Source organism: Anoplophora glabripennis, unplaced genomic scaffold (genome assembly GCF_000390285.2).
Source record: "Anoplophora glabripennis isolate ALB-LARVAE unplaced genomic scaffold, Agla_2.0 scaffold438, whole genome shotgun sequence".
Lineage (NCBI taxonomy): Eukaryota > Metazoa > Arthropoda > Insecta > Coleoptera > Cerambycidae > Anoplophora > Anoplophora glabripennis.
Window position 1 is genome coordinate 271,773 of NW_019417436.1, and position 15,473 is coordinate 287,245.

Consider the following 15,473-nt stretch of genomic DNA (forward strand, 5'->3'; position numbering starts at 1 on the left):
GGACTCCAGTACCTTCCGGCCCTGCCGGCTAACTAACACCAAACCTCTTCAGTTTTACTTGAAGTGTGCATATCTAATTCGAGTGAGGTGACATTTAGTGAGAAATTAAATAAGTCGGGTGTTATTTAACATTAGCAAAAGATCTTAATTTATGCCTTTGGTTAGCGGTTGTTTTGTATTTATATTTGGGTAGTTAGAGCAACGATCGTGGGTTTCTCTGCCATGCTCTTTCCCCACAGGAGCTCTAGGTGAGCCTGGCACTCCCATTTTATGTTAAAGGGTTGTTAATGTTTTTGTTGTTCTTTCTATGTGTCACAAGTTTAATTTGAAGACTGTTGTACGTAAATAATAAAGTTAGGTGTATTTACTCTGCTTTTGTTTTATAAAATGAAAGCATATTTCCCCTCTTTAAAGTTAGTAGCCAGTGCCTTCCCGACAATTAAAAATAGATGTATACAACGTAGGTATGCCTCATGACGATCACATATTTTTGGCAAAAACTACGTTTATTTTTTTTTCGATCTAACCCGGGATTTTTATACTACAGTCGCAATGCGTGTTCACTGTACTCTTTCCAGCTTCAAAAATGTTGTCACTTCTTACGGGACGGCACTGATTTTATGATTTTATGAATACCGACCACTATTCGATGACACTTTCCACTAACATATCTCAGAAATAATCGATGTTCTACCAATCCGGTTGGACGTAAAGCAACATATTTTTGATAAAAGCTTAAATAATTGTCTCCCAGCACAATAAAAGAACGTGGTCTCTTGGTTTTGGAATTTTTATAATTATGGCAGATTTTTACATCTTCAACATTATCAATTGCTAAATTGACTAATTCATCAGAACGGCATGCGCCTGCAACCCCCAATATTAGGACGACCTATAAACAAGCTTTTTAAAAAGTTTGTTCTTTTATTTTTAAAACGTTTACCTTCATCAAATATAAATTATCAGGCGCACTATTCAAAAAGCAATCAACTTGCTCCTTTGCAAATACTCGCGATTTTTTCGGTACATATCCCTCATTTTGTCTCTTGAGAAAAGTACGCAACCTCTTTCGCACACTGCAGTATCTCCTCAGGTACACCTAAATCTTTATTAGATTCCATTTTTACAGTTTTCCGCAAATTAAACTACAAACAAACACAAACGAACTCAATTAGCAATATGGCGACTAATGTTTGACAACTTTGCTTTATTGTCCACATTTGGTTTGAATAATTTTCAAAGCACAAATTAATAATTAAAAGGGGGATTTCAGTTGGAGAAAAAATAGCATGATTTGTTCTGATTAAAATTGTCTTTGTTGTCTCGCAATTTTAAATCCTTCAACTTCATTCTTCATCAAAGTTTGTACTGACCATTGCAATAAATTTCTATCTGTACCTACTTTTAAAGAGCCTTTTGAGCATAAGAAATCTATACATCCAGAACCGTGAAAAAATCCTCTATTGTGTTAGGATTTAGATAAGGTAGAGATCAAATAACAAGTCGTTGTTATTTGTTGAAAATGTTGTCCTCCTGATTTCAATTCAAAACACACGATCGCCCATTTAAACCACAATTTTACCCCACAAACAGATATTCTTAACTACAGACACAATCTCCTAAATTTCGGCGCCAGGAGCGGGGTACATCTTCGTAAACGATTCGGGAGGCATTAAAATGCAGCTAACAAGACGAGCAAGCTGTGGACGTGAGCATTTTTAAGAACCCCTCTCGAGCACCACACACAAACAGAGTTTCAGTGAAGAGTTTACTCGACTGGTAGTACGTTCTAACCGGAAGCGAGTTCTGCAATTAACATGAGAGGCTCGAGCACGTGCTCTGCGCTTCAGTGCACGCTACAGGAGGCGCGTAATATGCATTTTCGGTTGTTGCTTTGCTTGCCGGTACATAAAGCCCGCCGAAGTTCATAACTGTGTTTTCTACACGTAAGGCAACGAATTTAGTTGAAAATTTGATAACGCGCGGTGTGCTTTCAAGTACAAACGCTGTTAGTTAGGGTAATGTACGCGCAAAAGGGGTAAGTTCCAAAAGTGTCACATTACTTTACAACCACCAGTAATTTGCTGCAATGTAAAGTTCATTGGGTGCTGTCTTTCTAGAAAATGTCTGTTTCTGATCACTTTTTAGCTCGAAAAGTGCGTCGTTGCTGATCTAAATAGAAAAAAGAAGAGAGGGCTCTGTAAAGGGACATAAAGTAACTTTACTTAACCAAGCTTTCATTTCAAAATTTGCATTAAAAACAATGTGGGTATGTACGTAGAAAGTTCTGTTATCTGTGGATATGTATCACAGTTATCTGTCAGCAGATTTTGACGTTTTGCCGTCTCTAAGTCATTTAAAGGTAAATAGCGAGTGATAAAGAAAACATTCCATTTGGTATTAAAACAATTGGAGATTAAAATGAAGCCAAACGGGAGATGAAAATCTGCTAGCGCGACAGAAGGTTATATCGAAAATTCTATTCAGAATAAAGTAAACATAGCAAATAAAATTCTTAATGTAGAAAATAAACAACACCTGAAATTTCCAGAATTGATAATTTGATAACATAAATATTATGATTCCCATCTTAATCGGAACATCAACAATTAATACCTATATAAAATATTAATAGCAAATAAGTTACATTTTTGATATAAATTTATGACCAACAAATATTCTGTTGCAGTTCTTTTGTTGTCAAATTATTCTTTAAAGATTCTTGTGAATTACTATTAGTCTAGTGTAGGTAAAGTTCTCATATATTTCGCAGACTACTTCTCAAAATAGCTTTTCTATTAATGTTAAGGCAACATTGTGAACAATATTTTATTAGGACCTTCTGTGTTCACCTGATTGAGCAACATTATTTGAATTTTTTGGAACATCATTTACTAGTTCTTCTTGAAGCACTATCCACCTTTTTACGTACGTTTAGGAAGATGGTATTTATTTAATGAGGCTCCACCTCATTGCTATCACACTGTACAAGAATACATAAATACTGAGTTTTATGATAGATGGATAGAATACTGCCAATCAGTCCGGATTCACGAGCTACGTCTTTTCCTGAGTTAAATTATCTAGACTTTTACTTATTAAACATTAGTGTATAACAAAGAAGTCAATGTTGTTGAGGAAACCATCACTTTAGAAGGTGAGCATTTTTTTACTTTTTTGTGTCATATGGTTTAACATAATAATAAAAAAATATCTTTAATTTAAAAAATTAAATCGACAGTCATTAAATGTATATAGAAGGAACAGTATTAAAAAGCATCTCTGGTAAAAAGATCCGAAAGGCAGGATAGAAAGTATGGAAGAACTTTTATATATCTATTTCAAACTGATACCAAAACAATCGCCAAAAAACTTAATCTGAAGTTAATTAATAAAATTACTTAATATTCTTAAAGTTCTTTTATTTCTTATATTTGAAAATAAAATTACTAATAAAGTAGGTAGGTGTTACTAAAATTCGAAGTTAACAATAAATAAATGATTTAATCAGTTCTTCTAGGTACTTGGCTTTGTCATCATTTAATTGCAGATTCTTTCACTTCTGTTTAAAATGATTGTTGTTATAAAATGAAAATTAAATATGCAACAAAATAAAAATTTTATTGTAAAAAATTGTAAAATGTTTGTCAAAATATTTTATAGTTATTTGCTTTCCAATATGACATATACAGAGATTACATGCAAATTTATTTTACTAATAGATACCGTTATAACCATTGTACTTATTTGGATCGGAAAAAAATTCGCTTACACCGTTTTGTTTCAAATTAATTCAATAAAAAACATTATAATCTCTAACAGATTACACTGAAGAAAGTAGTGAACCTCTAAGGTTCTGTAGTCTAATAACTAGATACCTGTGTATAATAATAATAAAAATGACATCACCAAATGCATATTTCCCGCCCGCTGTCAATGTATCGGAGCTACCTGCCTCTCACACATTTCGATTAACGCGGTCCCTCAAGTGTGGCTTAAACGATGGACAGCAACAAGCAGGAGCCCGTGCTGGCAGCTAAACTTTCCGCTCTCGAGAGCCACCATATGACTGTCCTGATAGCATCTTACACACTTTGCCAGATCGTTTACCTCTACACATCGGAGATGTTTGCAAACAGTGGTTGGTTTGAAATGCCGGTGGTCAAAGAAGGACTCTTATCGAAAGGCAAACGTTTTGACGTTTCGGGACATAACAAACAGCAGTTGTGGGATCTTAATGTTTTGTGTGCGTTTCCCTGTATGTCACTGCAGTTGTTGGTTTGGGAAAGCTTACACAAAATGCAAATATAGGAAGTATTTCATTTTTTGTTTACAAAATTGGCACTCGAGCTGCAGTGAATATTGATTTTGAATATAAATGTATTGTAAAGTAAGCCAGCGTTAATATACAGGGCGTTCTTTTAGTAAGTACATCTAAAATTGATTCTTTGTTCTATTTTAGACACACAAGATTTAATAAACCGAAAATCTATGAAAACTTTTCTGAGATATATGTATTAATTTAAAAATTTTTTACAGTGGAGACAACCTCGTTAATGTACATATTTAGGTTACCTGGTAGTACAATACTGCGCATCATTTTTTGTCACTTCTCAGGGGAACACACATTTCGGAAGGCACTTTGGGGTGGAAAACGACGATTTAGAAAAAAATTTTTTACATAAATTTATTCGTTTTCTGCGTAGAATCTAGATCAATAAGAAAAAGTGTGCCATTCTATTTGAAAAAACTGACTTCCGGTCTGAATAGGCCACTTACGGTGGGAGCTGGAAGTTGAAACTACCTCCAATCGATCCGGCATAGTCCATTCACTATGAGGTGGTATCAAATTTTTCATATCCCTTGATTTCAGAAGGGGTGGACGGGTGGTCTGAAACACCTTGTATATAAAACTACCTCCGTTCGAAAATTTGTTTGATTCATGAAACTTCAGTTTTTTTTTAATCTGTATACCGCATTTACTGAAAACAAAAATGAAAAAGACTTTGACCATCGAAAAGAAGTAATTAAAAAGCAATTTGGAATTAAACAAACTGATTGAGCTTTAAAAGATATTCAGCGGCTTGAAAATTCTACAGTTTACCAATTTGCTACTGGGTATTCCTTAACCAAAACTGACACAAAAAGGATGAATTTAAATCAAATCAATTCTTGTTGATAAGTTTCTGTTTGTAATATTTTCTAAACCAGAAGAACTATCGATACCGAGTTTGTTACACGTTTCTGGATATAAATGGTTTATGTAGACTTATAAAAAATTGATAGCGTCACACTCACTTTTTTCTAAAACTACCTTTAGATATAGAAAAAAATGGGGGTTTTTAGCTGTACAAGTTTATGTCACCAATAGATCACCAATAGGGTGATTCAGAACTTTTTGAATGTTCAGGGAAATCTTGCAAATAAAATTTTGTAAAAAAAAATAAAAAAGGAAAGAAATAAATAAAATTTTATACCTAACACCTATTTTATATCAGCAAATTCAACTGTTTTTGCCGCTATTGTTATTATTAATTAATAAAACTATTATGTGGTTTGAATTAATAGAATAATTTGATATACCTAATATTACAACTGTTCACAATTTTGTCCACCGACATGTAAACACATTTGGGCCCATCTTACCCAGTGTCTACGAATTAACACAAATGTTCACCATAACACAAATGATGTCTTGCTTCGCCATAAATTAAAACAATATTAAAACAATATGCATCAACTCCGAGCCACACGTGAGCCATGTTTGACACTTGAAAAACTAAGGTAAACACTATCGCAAAAACGTTAATACTAAAATCGGATTTCACTTTATTAGGAATAGCCTGGGGGCACATGGTGAGAGAACGCATTGCGCATAGCGCACAGCGCGAATGACGCTAGAGACTACAGTAGCCTAGCGATGTAAGGGTTGAAAATACTACAACTTCAACAAATCTCTCGGAAACTATAAGGATGTTACAAATTTTTTTTTTTACTATATTGACGCCATTATTCATGACACCATCTATTCTCAAACGTTTTTGGATAAGTTGTTAATCACCCTGTATAGTTATATGGTATTTAAAATATAAATCTTTATTGTTTATCTCAAGCACGTCACTTTAAAATTGAGAAACATACTTTATTATTAAGTAACATCCATATCCCTACGCTACTTTGAAGGTAGGTATTAAGATAATTCAAACTGAATTTTTTCTAGATTTTATCAAATGATGCCAAGCAATGTTCTTAGATACCAAAAATCTAAGTATGCAAAATATACCAAAAGGGCAAATATTTATTAATTCCATACGAAAAGGGAGCCTACCTGATGAAATAATTCCAAGTAAAATGTGAGAACAAAAAGCTATGTTTATAGCAGCTGTTTTTTACGTGATTGTCAAGGGTGATAATAGAACAGTAAGAATACAAAATATTTTTCATATTGAAGAGAATATGAATGATATTCTGAATGAGCGGAATTCGAAAAGTCGTAAAAATATAACAAATGGTCAGTTTTCGATTTTTCTTCTGTTGACGTAGTTAGTATTTAGTTTGACGATGTAACGTTTATTCAAGAATACAAAGGTATTGAATTTCTGGGCAAAACACGGTGCTATCTTTTGATGAATAAGACCAAACAATGGCTTTTTGATAGGACGAACTCGAATTCAACAAAATTACATTTCTATAAATAGTATTGTTAGATTTATCGGCCCTTTGTAACAGGACATATAAAATAAAAATAAATTGAACGCTCTCACCGAACAATTTCGTCTAAGTGGCACTCCAGCGAATTCTTTTAAAATCCTCCAGTCGAGTCTTCCAGGTATTTTATAACAATCGCCTTATTATTACTTTAAAAATCCTGCAATCACTGCTGCTGCGTCCGAGGGAGAAGTACCTTTTATTTGTCGGCAGGATTTAATCTTCTGAAGGACATATACTTCAGAGGATATCTAGATTGCAATCTCGTAAAACATCAAAAAGCGTATTTTTTATCTCAATTTCTCCACACCGAATCCGGCCGTAAATACTGACTTGTTCTCTTGGAATACCTCCAAATACTTTTGCCACGAAATTCAGGTAATAAAATGCACACGTCTACTGAATCAGGATACCACACTAATGTTTGGGCCAGAACGATCGGTTTAGCATACCACATCGCTAAACTATTACATTTATATTTACTGTTATTTTATACAGCCACTCGTTTGCGAAAAAATGCAAACGCGTTTATTTAGATGTAGATTTTATTCATTTATTTTTAGATTAGAGCCAAACTTATATATTTACATAAATATCAGTCCAACACATGCCATTGTTGTACAGGGTGTACCTAAATAACACCGAAAAAATGTAAGGGGCGATTCTCTGATGAAAATTAATGGGGGTTATTGGAATAGAATTTTTCGAAAAAACTCTCCCCTGAAAAGTTTCGCCCCAAAAATTAAAAAAAAAATGTTTTTCATTTTATTTTCCATGTATATCAAACTTGGTGAACATTATCTGTTAAAAAAACTACAGATTCTGAAATTTGTTCAACCCTGAAGTATTTTTGTAAGATGTTGAAATAATCAACCCCTATGACATTTTTTCTTATAATTTCTTTTCGATAAAATTTTTTCCTTTTAAAAAGTATGTCTAAAATGCCTCATTCATTTACTAACTTTTTGATCCCTTCAAGTTTTTTTCGTAAAGTTAAGGATTTATGAGAAAAAAAATATTGAAATTTTTAAAAAGATGAGCTGTTTAACACGAGTGTAAACCTAGTGGCCAGTTCTTTGCAATGGAATCCATAGAAAAAAATTTCAATGTCATTTATTGTTACTGTTTCTATCTAATAAGAAACAGAAAAGAAAGAAACCAAACTTAATAAAGTTTGATAGCTTGAAGATAAAAAAAGGAAAACATTTTTTTTATTTTTGTAGGGGCGTAATTTAAAAAAAAAATGTTATGCCAAAAACCTCTATTAATTTTCATCACATTTTTTCGGTGTTATTTAGATACACCCTGTATATAGTATCTGGGTAAAAAAGCAAAGTGATAAATTAAGAAAATCATTGAAATACAAAAATTTATAAAAAAGTAGGAGTAGGTGTGAGGAAGATGTAAAAGGTGTTTTGAGGTAGAGAAGTGTTACTCTTAAATAAATTCTAAGTATATTTATTTAAACGTAAAAACTTTTAAAAGTTCTAATTTATAAGAGTAAAAATTATGCAAAAATATGGAGACATCATTCTAAAATTAAATAAAAAATTGTATTTTAAAAATATTGCATTTTTTTGTTCAGTCACGTTAATACTTTCAATAACGGCTGAAACTAACGATTTCTTGGTCACAAGCAAAAAACACCGACTTTTTTTGTAGTACTGATTTTTTGTTATTTTGAAAAGGTCTGAATTCCTATAAACTTAAGTATCTTCTACTAATAACTATTTTAGTATCTAGTTTTATTTGCTTCAGCTTTTTTATTTCATTTCTGACTTTTTTGTAAACTGATAGACACATCAATAACAATTAGGTAATGCGGTCATGTGTAGTAGATGAAAAACTTATTAGTGGTGGGCATTTGTGTAGAAATTACTACGCGTAAGTTGGTTTGTCATCTTTTCGTTTGTAACCAATAATTCTGTCAAATCTCAACCGATTTCTAAAAACGGTACGTCACTGTATTCGCAATGAAAAGGGCTTTAAAATGATGTGCCACAAGTGGGGTTTTAAGTTGGGGTTGCTAGGCATTAGGGGGATGAACATATCGAGTTGGCTTGACTGTCAAAAAAGCTCCCCCCAAGAACAAAAATCGACGGGTCTCGGCTAATTTTGAAATATTATTCGGTTTTCCAATTATAGGGGGGGTCACATTTTCGTTGGGATACCCTGTATGTAAGTAAATACCTACACAATTACTTTTCATGTCGACCTCTAGTTGAATTGTAAATATGTATATTTAATCTTGTGTCTTTAATGTAACCTTTTAATAAGACACCTGAGCTTGAACAGCGGCTCCCAGTTCTGCTCTTCACAACAATAGACAGCACATCATTGTTGTTTCTTCACATTCAACAATATACGAGCTGCGGTCTCCTGTTTCTCCTGACATAACTTACATAAGTTGGTTTCTGTCGAACTAATATTACACAAATATTTCTTGAGTCTACAATATTAGCAGTCCTACTGCTAACCTTGTCATACACAGTCATCTTCTTCTATGATTTAAAGAGTTTTATAGTTTAACTAAATCTATCATCACTCTTTGACCTTTTCCTTCATTTATTTCTATAGACATCATTTTAATGCATCTGCCAATGCCGCAGGATGGTTCTGATTCCTGCGAGTTCATAGATTAAACTGCCGTGGCTAATGGATCATCCTTCTCGTTGTTCCTTTTTTCTTCATCTCTGGTACACAAGCTAAAGTGATTTTCCTTTCCTAACCTTACAAAAGCAACCAAACTCACGCCATTTAGCGTTGATCTAATATGAGTTGACTACATTCTGCTAGGGCAGAATAAAGAAGAATCGCTATTTACCCCGACAGTAAGATAGGCCTTACTGTCTGGGTAAATAGCAATTCTTCTTTATTCTTTCTTATAAATTTAATTGCACAATGATCAACGGCCATCACTACTGCCTTCAGTCCTTAACCCTCTATGTATGTATACGTATATGTGTACCAGCTTCGACTAGTGTTAACAGGAGATCCATTCTCCCAGTATTTTCTAGTGAGAGTGCACCTACGATAGTGAATTAATTTTATTGTTGACATGATGTCCTTGTTACAATGTTAGGACAATATTCTACAAATTGTAACAATTCGTCTTTGATATCTACACATTAAAAAGAAAGCAAGTTGTAAACCTATCGTCAGCAAGTCCCACTAAAACCATAAAACCGTTAGAAATTCCTTTACGCTTTTATTTCTCTTTTTTAGCGGAATTATTTTGATCCTTCTAGTTATTCCCAGTTTATTTTTGTATAAACAAGTCAAATTTACAGCTTCCAGGTTTCCGGAGTTGTTCTCGTTTATTGCGTTATGAAATGTTCTATATTTAGCGTTAAAAAGGAAGTCTTGATTGCCCGTTAATTGGGACCAGATTTTCCCTGCTGATTTTGAAGCAGCAACAATTTTGTTCCAACATGTAAAGCGAAGCAGTAGCAATTGTGTCGTTTCTATGAAAGCATACGTTTGACATGGGTCCTCCTAATTTCAACAATTTGTTTCTTTCTGGATTGTTCAGCATCTGTTGGAAGTAAATATTTAAAGAAAATATAATATAATCTTGAAAATCGATGGCAAAGTGCTATCGTATTGTTGCATAAGACATACTACCTTAACAGTATAGAGCTTATTTTTATTTATTTATTTATTTATTTACAGATTTGGCAATCCAACATATTGATAAACAATACAAGTTATAGGGTGCACTATAGATAAAATATAATAATAGCAGTGTGTGTACAAAACTAAAATCAAATAAGAATAACAAGTTACAATAATACAATATACGTAGTAATACAGTAAGTAAACAATCAATATTAATAAGTAATTACCTAGTTTTGACAAAATGATATGATTAAGGGCAAAAGAAACAAAAAACAAAGCACAACAAGAAAAAAGAGAAGATAAAAACCATTCAATTAAAAACCAAGCAAGCTTGGCGTCTAACCGAGTTGAAGGAGAGGCTGAAAATGTCGATATGATTAAAAAACAAATTATAAATTTTTTGCAACATACTAAAAGGGGAGTTATTTGCAGCATTGGAGGCATACGCAGAGTGATAAAATAAATTTGAGGAGCGCGAAATATATTGTTTAACATTAAATGATAGTGAACTCAAAATGTAGCTGCAGTGAATTTTCCCGGTAAATAATTTATATAAAAAAAGAACATAAGCGATATGTCTTCTGGATGATAATTTTAACAGTCTATAGTGCTGCAGATTCGAATCATAGCTTAGTGGTAGCAAGTGCCTATTAAATCGATAGTTTAAGTTATAGATAAACTTTTGTTGGACTTTTTCTAAACGTTCGATATATTTAAGATATTGAGGATTCCACACTAAAGTCGCAAACTCAAGATGAGATCGGACCATGGAATTATATAATAAGATTAAGGACCTGGGATTACGAAAGGATTTGGTTACACGTAAAATAAATCCAAGATTGCGCAAAGACTTACGCACAACATTTTCAACATGAATTTCGAAGGACAGTTTAGAATCCAAAGTAACACCCAGATCCCTAATGGAATCCACTTTTTGTAGCAGAGTATTGTTTATCTTATAATTAAAATCAATATTATTTCTTAGACGGGTGAATTTAATGAATTGACATTTATTAATATTCAAGAACAATTTGTTAAAATTACAATAATTGGCGAAACGGTCGAGATCAGATTGAATATTCAGACAGTCAGCAATTGATGAAATTCTTGAAAATATTTTCAGATCGTCGGCATAAAGTGCATACTCAGAGTAGCGGAAACAGGAGCCAATGTCATTAATAAACAAAGAAAAGAGCAAAGATCCCAAATGAGAACCCTGCGGTATACCTGACGTAACGTGAACAAAATTTGACGTAGAGTTATTGATAGACACACATTGGCACCTATTAGTTAAATAGGATTTTATCCATCTTAATAGATTTCCATGTATACCGATATTCTCCAACTTTACGAACAATGTAGGATGGTGTACTTTATCAAAGGCCTTGGGGAAATCGGTATACACGGCATCTACCTAATTTTGGGTTTCCAGAATTTCAATTATTTTTTGTACATATGATTTATAGTAGTAGTTTATAGTAGTAGTTATTAGTAGTAACCGACCTGCCCTGGAAAAAATCATGTTGCTCCTCTATAATAATATTTTTATATTGAAACAAAAGTTCCTCTGTAATAATAGCCTCAAATATCTTAGCAGGTATCGATAGTAATGAAATTGGGCGATAATTAGTTTCATCACTCTTACATCCTCCTTTATAAACGAGCACAACACGAGCCTCTTTCCAGGTGCTAGGAAACACACCTTCAGACGGTGACTTAGTGTAAGTAAAGAAGCATTAAGAGCGATGTTTTGCAAGAATTCACAAATATTTCTGGCGGTTCGTCTGGACCCGCACCCTTACTGATGCCAAGTTTATTTAGACGCTTCTCAATTACAGATGTACTTATATAATCAATTATGCACGTTAAGGGATGTACAATAGATTTTGTAACATTAGAGGATGTAGAAGGGGGTTCATAAACACTACCAACGTAAAAAGAGAAAGCATTGGAGATATTCTCATCATCAGAAAAAACGTTTCCATTAAATGACATTGTATTGGGTAATTTATTATTTTGCCTTTTATTTGCTACAAAAGACCAAAATGACTTGCAATTGCTTTTTATGTTATTTTCAGTGTTAGCGACATAATCGCGATAATCCTTCTTAATAGCGAGTCTTACGGCTTTTCTAGCGTTAGAACATAATCCAAATTATTTTGAAACTTTTTCCAACGCCGATGAAACTTATATTTTTCTTTAATTAAGGATTTCGTATTCGCTGAGTACCATAGGGGAAATTTATTATTTATCTTTTTTTGGGGGACAAAGCGCCGTGTGATCTGGTGAATAATACTATAAAAACGGTTCACTGCGGCATCGACATCAATATCCAAAAACAAATTATGCCAGTTTATGTCATTAATTTCCCTGTTAATAATATCATAATTAGCATGGTGAAATTTAAATTTAGAATAAGAGGTACCATTTTTTAATCTACACTCATAATTGATATTGACAACAATAGCTTAGCTTAGCTTAGATTTATTTCCTTCGAGAGCTCTTTTCAATGAACTATCAGTGAAATATAAAGAGTGACATCTAGTAGGTTTAACCAAACTATTTTATTAAGGTATAGGTACTCTTTTATTTTTTTAAAGCACACGAATGAAATTATGAAAATGCTTCGTTAACTCGTTTTGCTAGAATACGCTCTTTTAGTTTTAATATATTCAACTACGCTATATATTTTTATATATCGCGAAAGTGGACGAAAGTGTTTCATTTCTGCTTCACCTTTGACGCGTTCGCAGCAGCGGGGTTTTATTTAATCTCATTTAATGTTAATTCGGGCCCGGCCTCCGGGTATTTAAAGCTGGATGTAATGAAGCGGACTTTCAGTAAGGGTAATTTTTGTTTTCAGCGTTCACTTACATGCGTACCAGCCATTTTAATTAGTGTTGGCGAGTTCGAGTGGTGCATTTGGCACGGTCTCAGACCTTTCGGTTTTCAGCACTTCAGGTGATTACGGTCGGAGTGATTTATAATCAAACTGAAATCATAACGTAATCAGAACTTGCTGGAATGTTTGTTGGATTTTAAGCACCTTCTGCGGCTTAATGGGCCTTCAATTGTCAGGTCGTTAAGCCGTAATTCTCAACCGAAAAACACCGGGGATGTTTTAGAGCATATAATTTTGCTAAATATACATCCACGCCTTTTGCTCGATCGAAATCAAATGCAATAAAGTACTTTTTTCTCAAAATAGGAAACTTGAAACAAAGAAATTCAAGAGAGAAAAAAGTTGCATTTTTATTTACTTCATGCGAGAAAAATTATAAAAGTCTTAAAGAGTAAGTGGCGCACATTTTTTTGTCAAAAATATTGGTTAGGATGCCCCAGGGACGTCACCGGACTTAATAATTTTAATCTAATTAGGGCTAAATTAGCCCCTTTCTACAATAAATAACAACTGCCAAATTTCAACAAAATCGGCTAAAGGATTATTAAGATTTTTACGAAAAAACGATTTTTTAAAAAAGTTTGACACCCTCTATCATGAAAAGAAAGCATTCCCGGAATTATGTTTATATAAACTTCTTAGAATCATTAAACAAAAAGCAATAGTTAATTTGCAAAGCCCTGAAGACGATTAATAAAAGTATATAGGATTTATTCTTAATAATAACGTTGTTGCTACCACTGCAGAATGTATACGGGGTGTTAGGGAAATAACTTTTGTAATTTAATAGTCGAATACATACTTGCATCATTGACCAAAAAATTTCATTATATGAATTCAAAACTTGACTGTTTTAGAGAAAAACGATTGTACCTTTATTAATTTTCTAATTTTACCAAAGCGTAAAATTATGATAAGGTTAAAATTTCAGACAGAAAAAACACATATTTTAGGAACATTTTTATTTCACATACATCAGAAATTAAATATGTCTAATTGTAGAAAATTACATGCATTAACATTATTTCATAAAATTATAATAAAAAGAAGCCCCATTTATCTTTGAAAGAAAATTACATATCGTACAAATATTCACAGTACAAACACTCGTCAAAAAACTGCTATAGATATTCCCAAACATAATACACAGCTATTAAACTCCTATTCATATCAGATATCAAAAGAATATAATAACATTCCTGTCTCCCTAAAAGATATCTCTTTAGCCTCATTTAATCAAAAAATATTTAAAATTATATTTAATGACCAGTGCTCAAACTTGTATATTTTTTAAATGTTTCATATATACTGTTTCTATTTTGGGTATAGATTGGGAAAAATGTAAAAAATACAAATTTTATTTTTCTAGGTCTTTGAGGAAGAACAGCTTCAGCTGATCTATGACCTATTGACCACACTAATTATAGAATTATAATTTGTAATTTTTGGTCAATAAACCATTATTATTATTATTATTATTTAGTTTCTCACGATATTATCTATCGGTTTCCTTTCTAGGTGCGGAATAGCCTCAAGCACATAGAAGGTGTAGGTGGTGGGTTTTATATGTCCTGGTAAGTAGAGAGCGTCTTTCTACAAAGGCTACAGGTATCTATGATGACAGATTTTTGTAATTTATTTATAATGTTTTCTTTCAGGTTGATGGATTTTAAGTTCGGTCCAAGATTTTTTGGAATTTCTCCAGTTGCTCCAAGAATGATCGGGACTATAATCGTTTGATCTTGTTGNACTTTGTACTCTTTACCAAATAATGGGAAATTCAATTTAATCCATCCTGTATATTAGTAATATTGGTTTGGAATAATATATTATTTTTAAATAAAAAAAATCAATGAGGTGATACATGTGAAGACATATACAGACTCTTACGAATACAATTTTGTAAAGAAAAAATCAAAAAGGGCAGTTCGAAAATGATTTAAAAATACACTTCTGCACGCCACTGGAAAACTGGTCCACTCTAAAACCTGACCTCGCACAAGGCGACCGGCATGGCGTCAAAGTGTGATAAAAACGGACAAAAACTTGAATGAATTTCTCAAGGAAAGCAATGCCCTCTGTTAACGGATTGTATTAACATATCGGAATACCGAAGTAGGAATTGTATAAGTAGTGACATCTATTAAAGAAAAGCCAAACGACGAAAACAAAGATGACCACCGGTCGCTGAATTACATGTGGAAGTGGATGTTATTTATGGAAGGGCGAAACCGGCGGTGACTAT

The 15,473-nt window shown here is 32.9% G+C and overlaps 1 protein-coding gene across 1 annotated transcript in view; it reads left to right on the forward strand.

Annotated features, from left to right (window-relative positions):
- The first annotated feature begins 4,002 nt into the window (after positions 1 to 4,002).
- Positions 4,003 to 15,473, forward strand: part of LOC108910384 (netrin receptor UNC5B-b) — a 90,988-nt gene continuing 79,517 nt past the window's right edge. The window contains exon 1 of the mRNA XM_018714970.1: positions 4,003 to 4,246. Coding sequence (XP_018570486.1) covers positions 4,003 to 4,246 — 244 coding nt within the window. The remainder of the gene's footprint in view (positions 4,247 to 15,473) is intronic.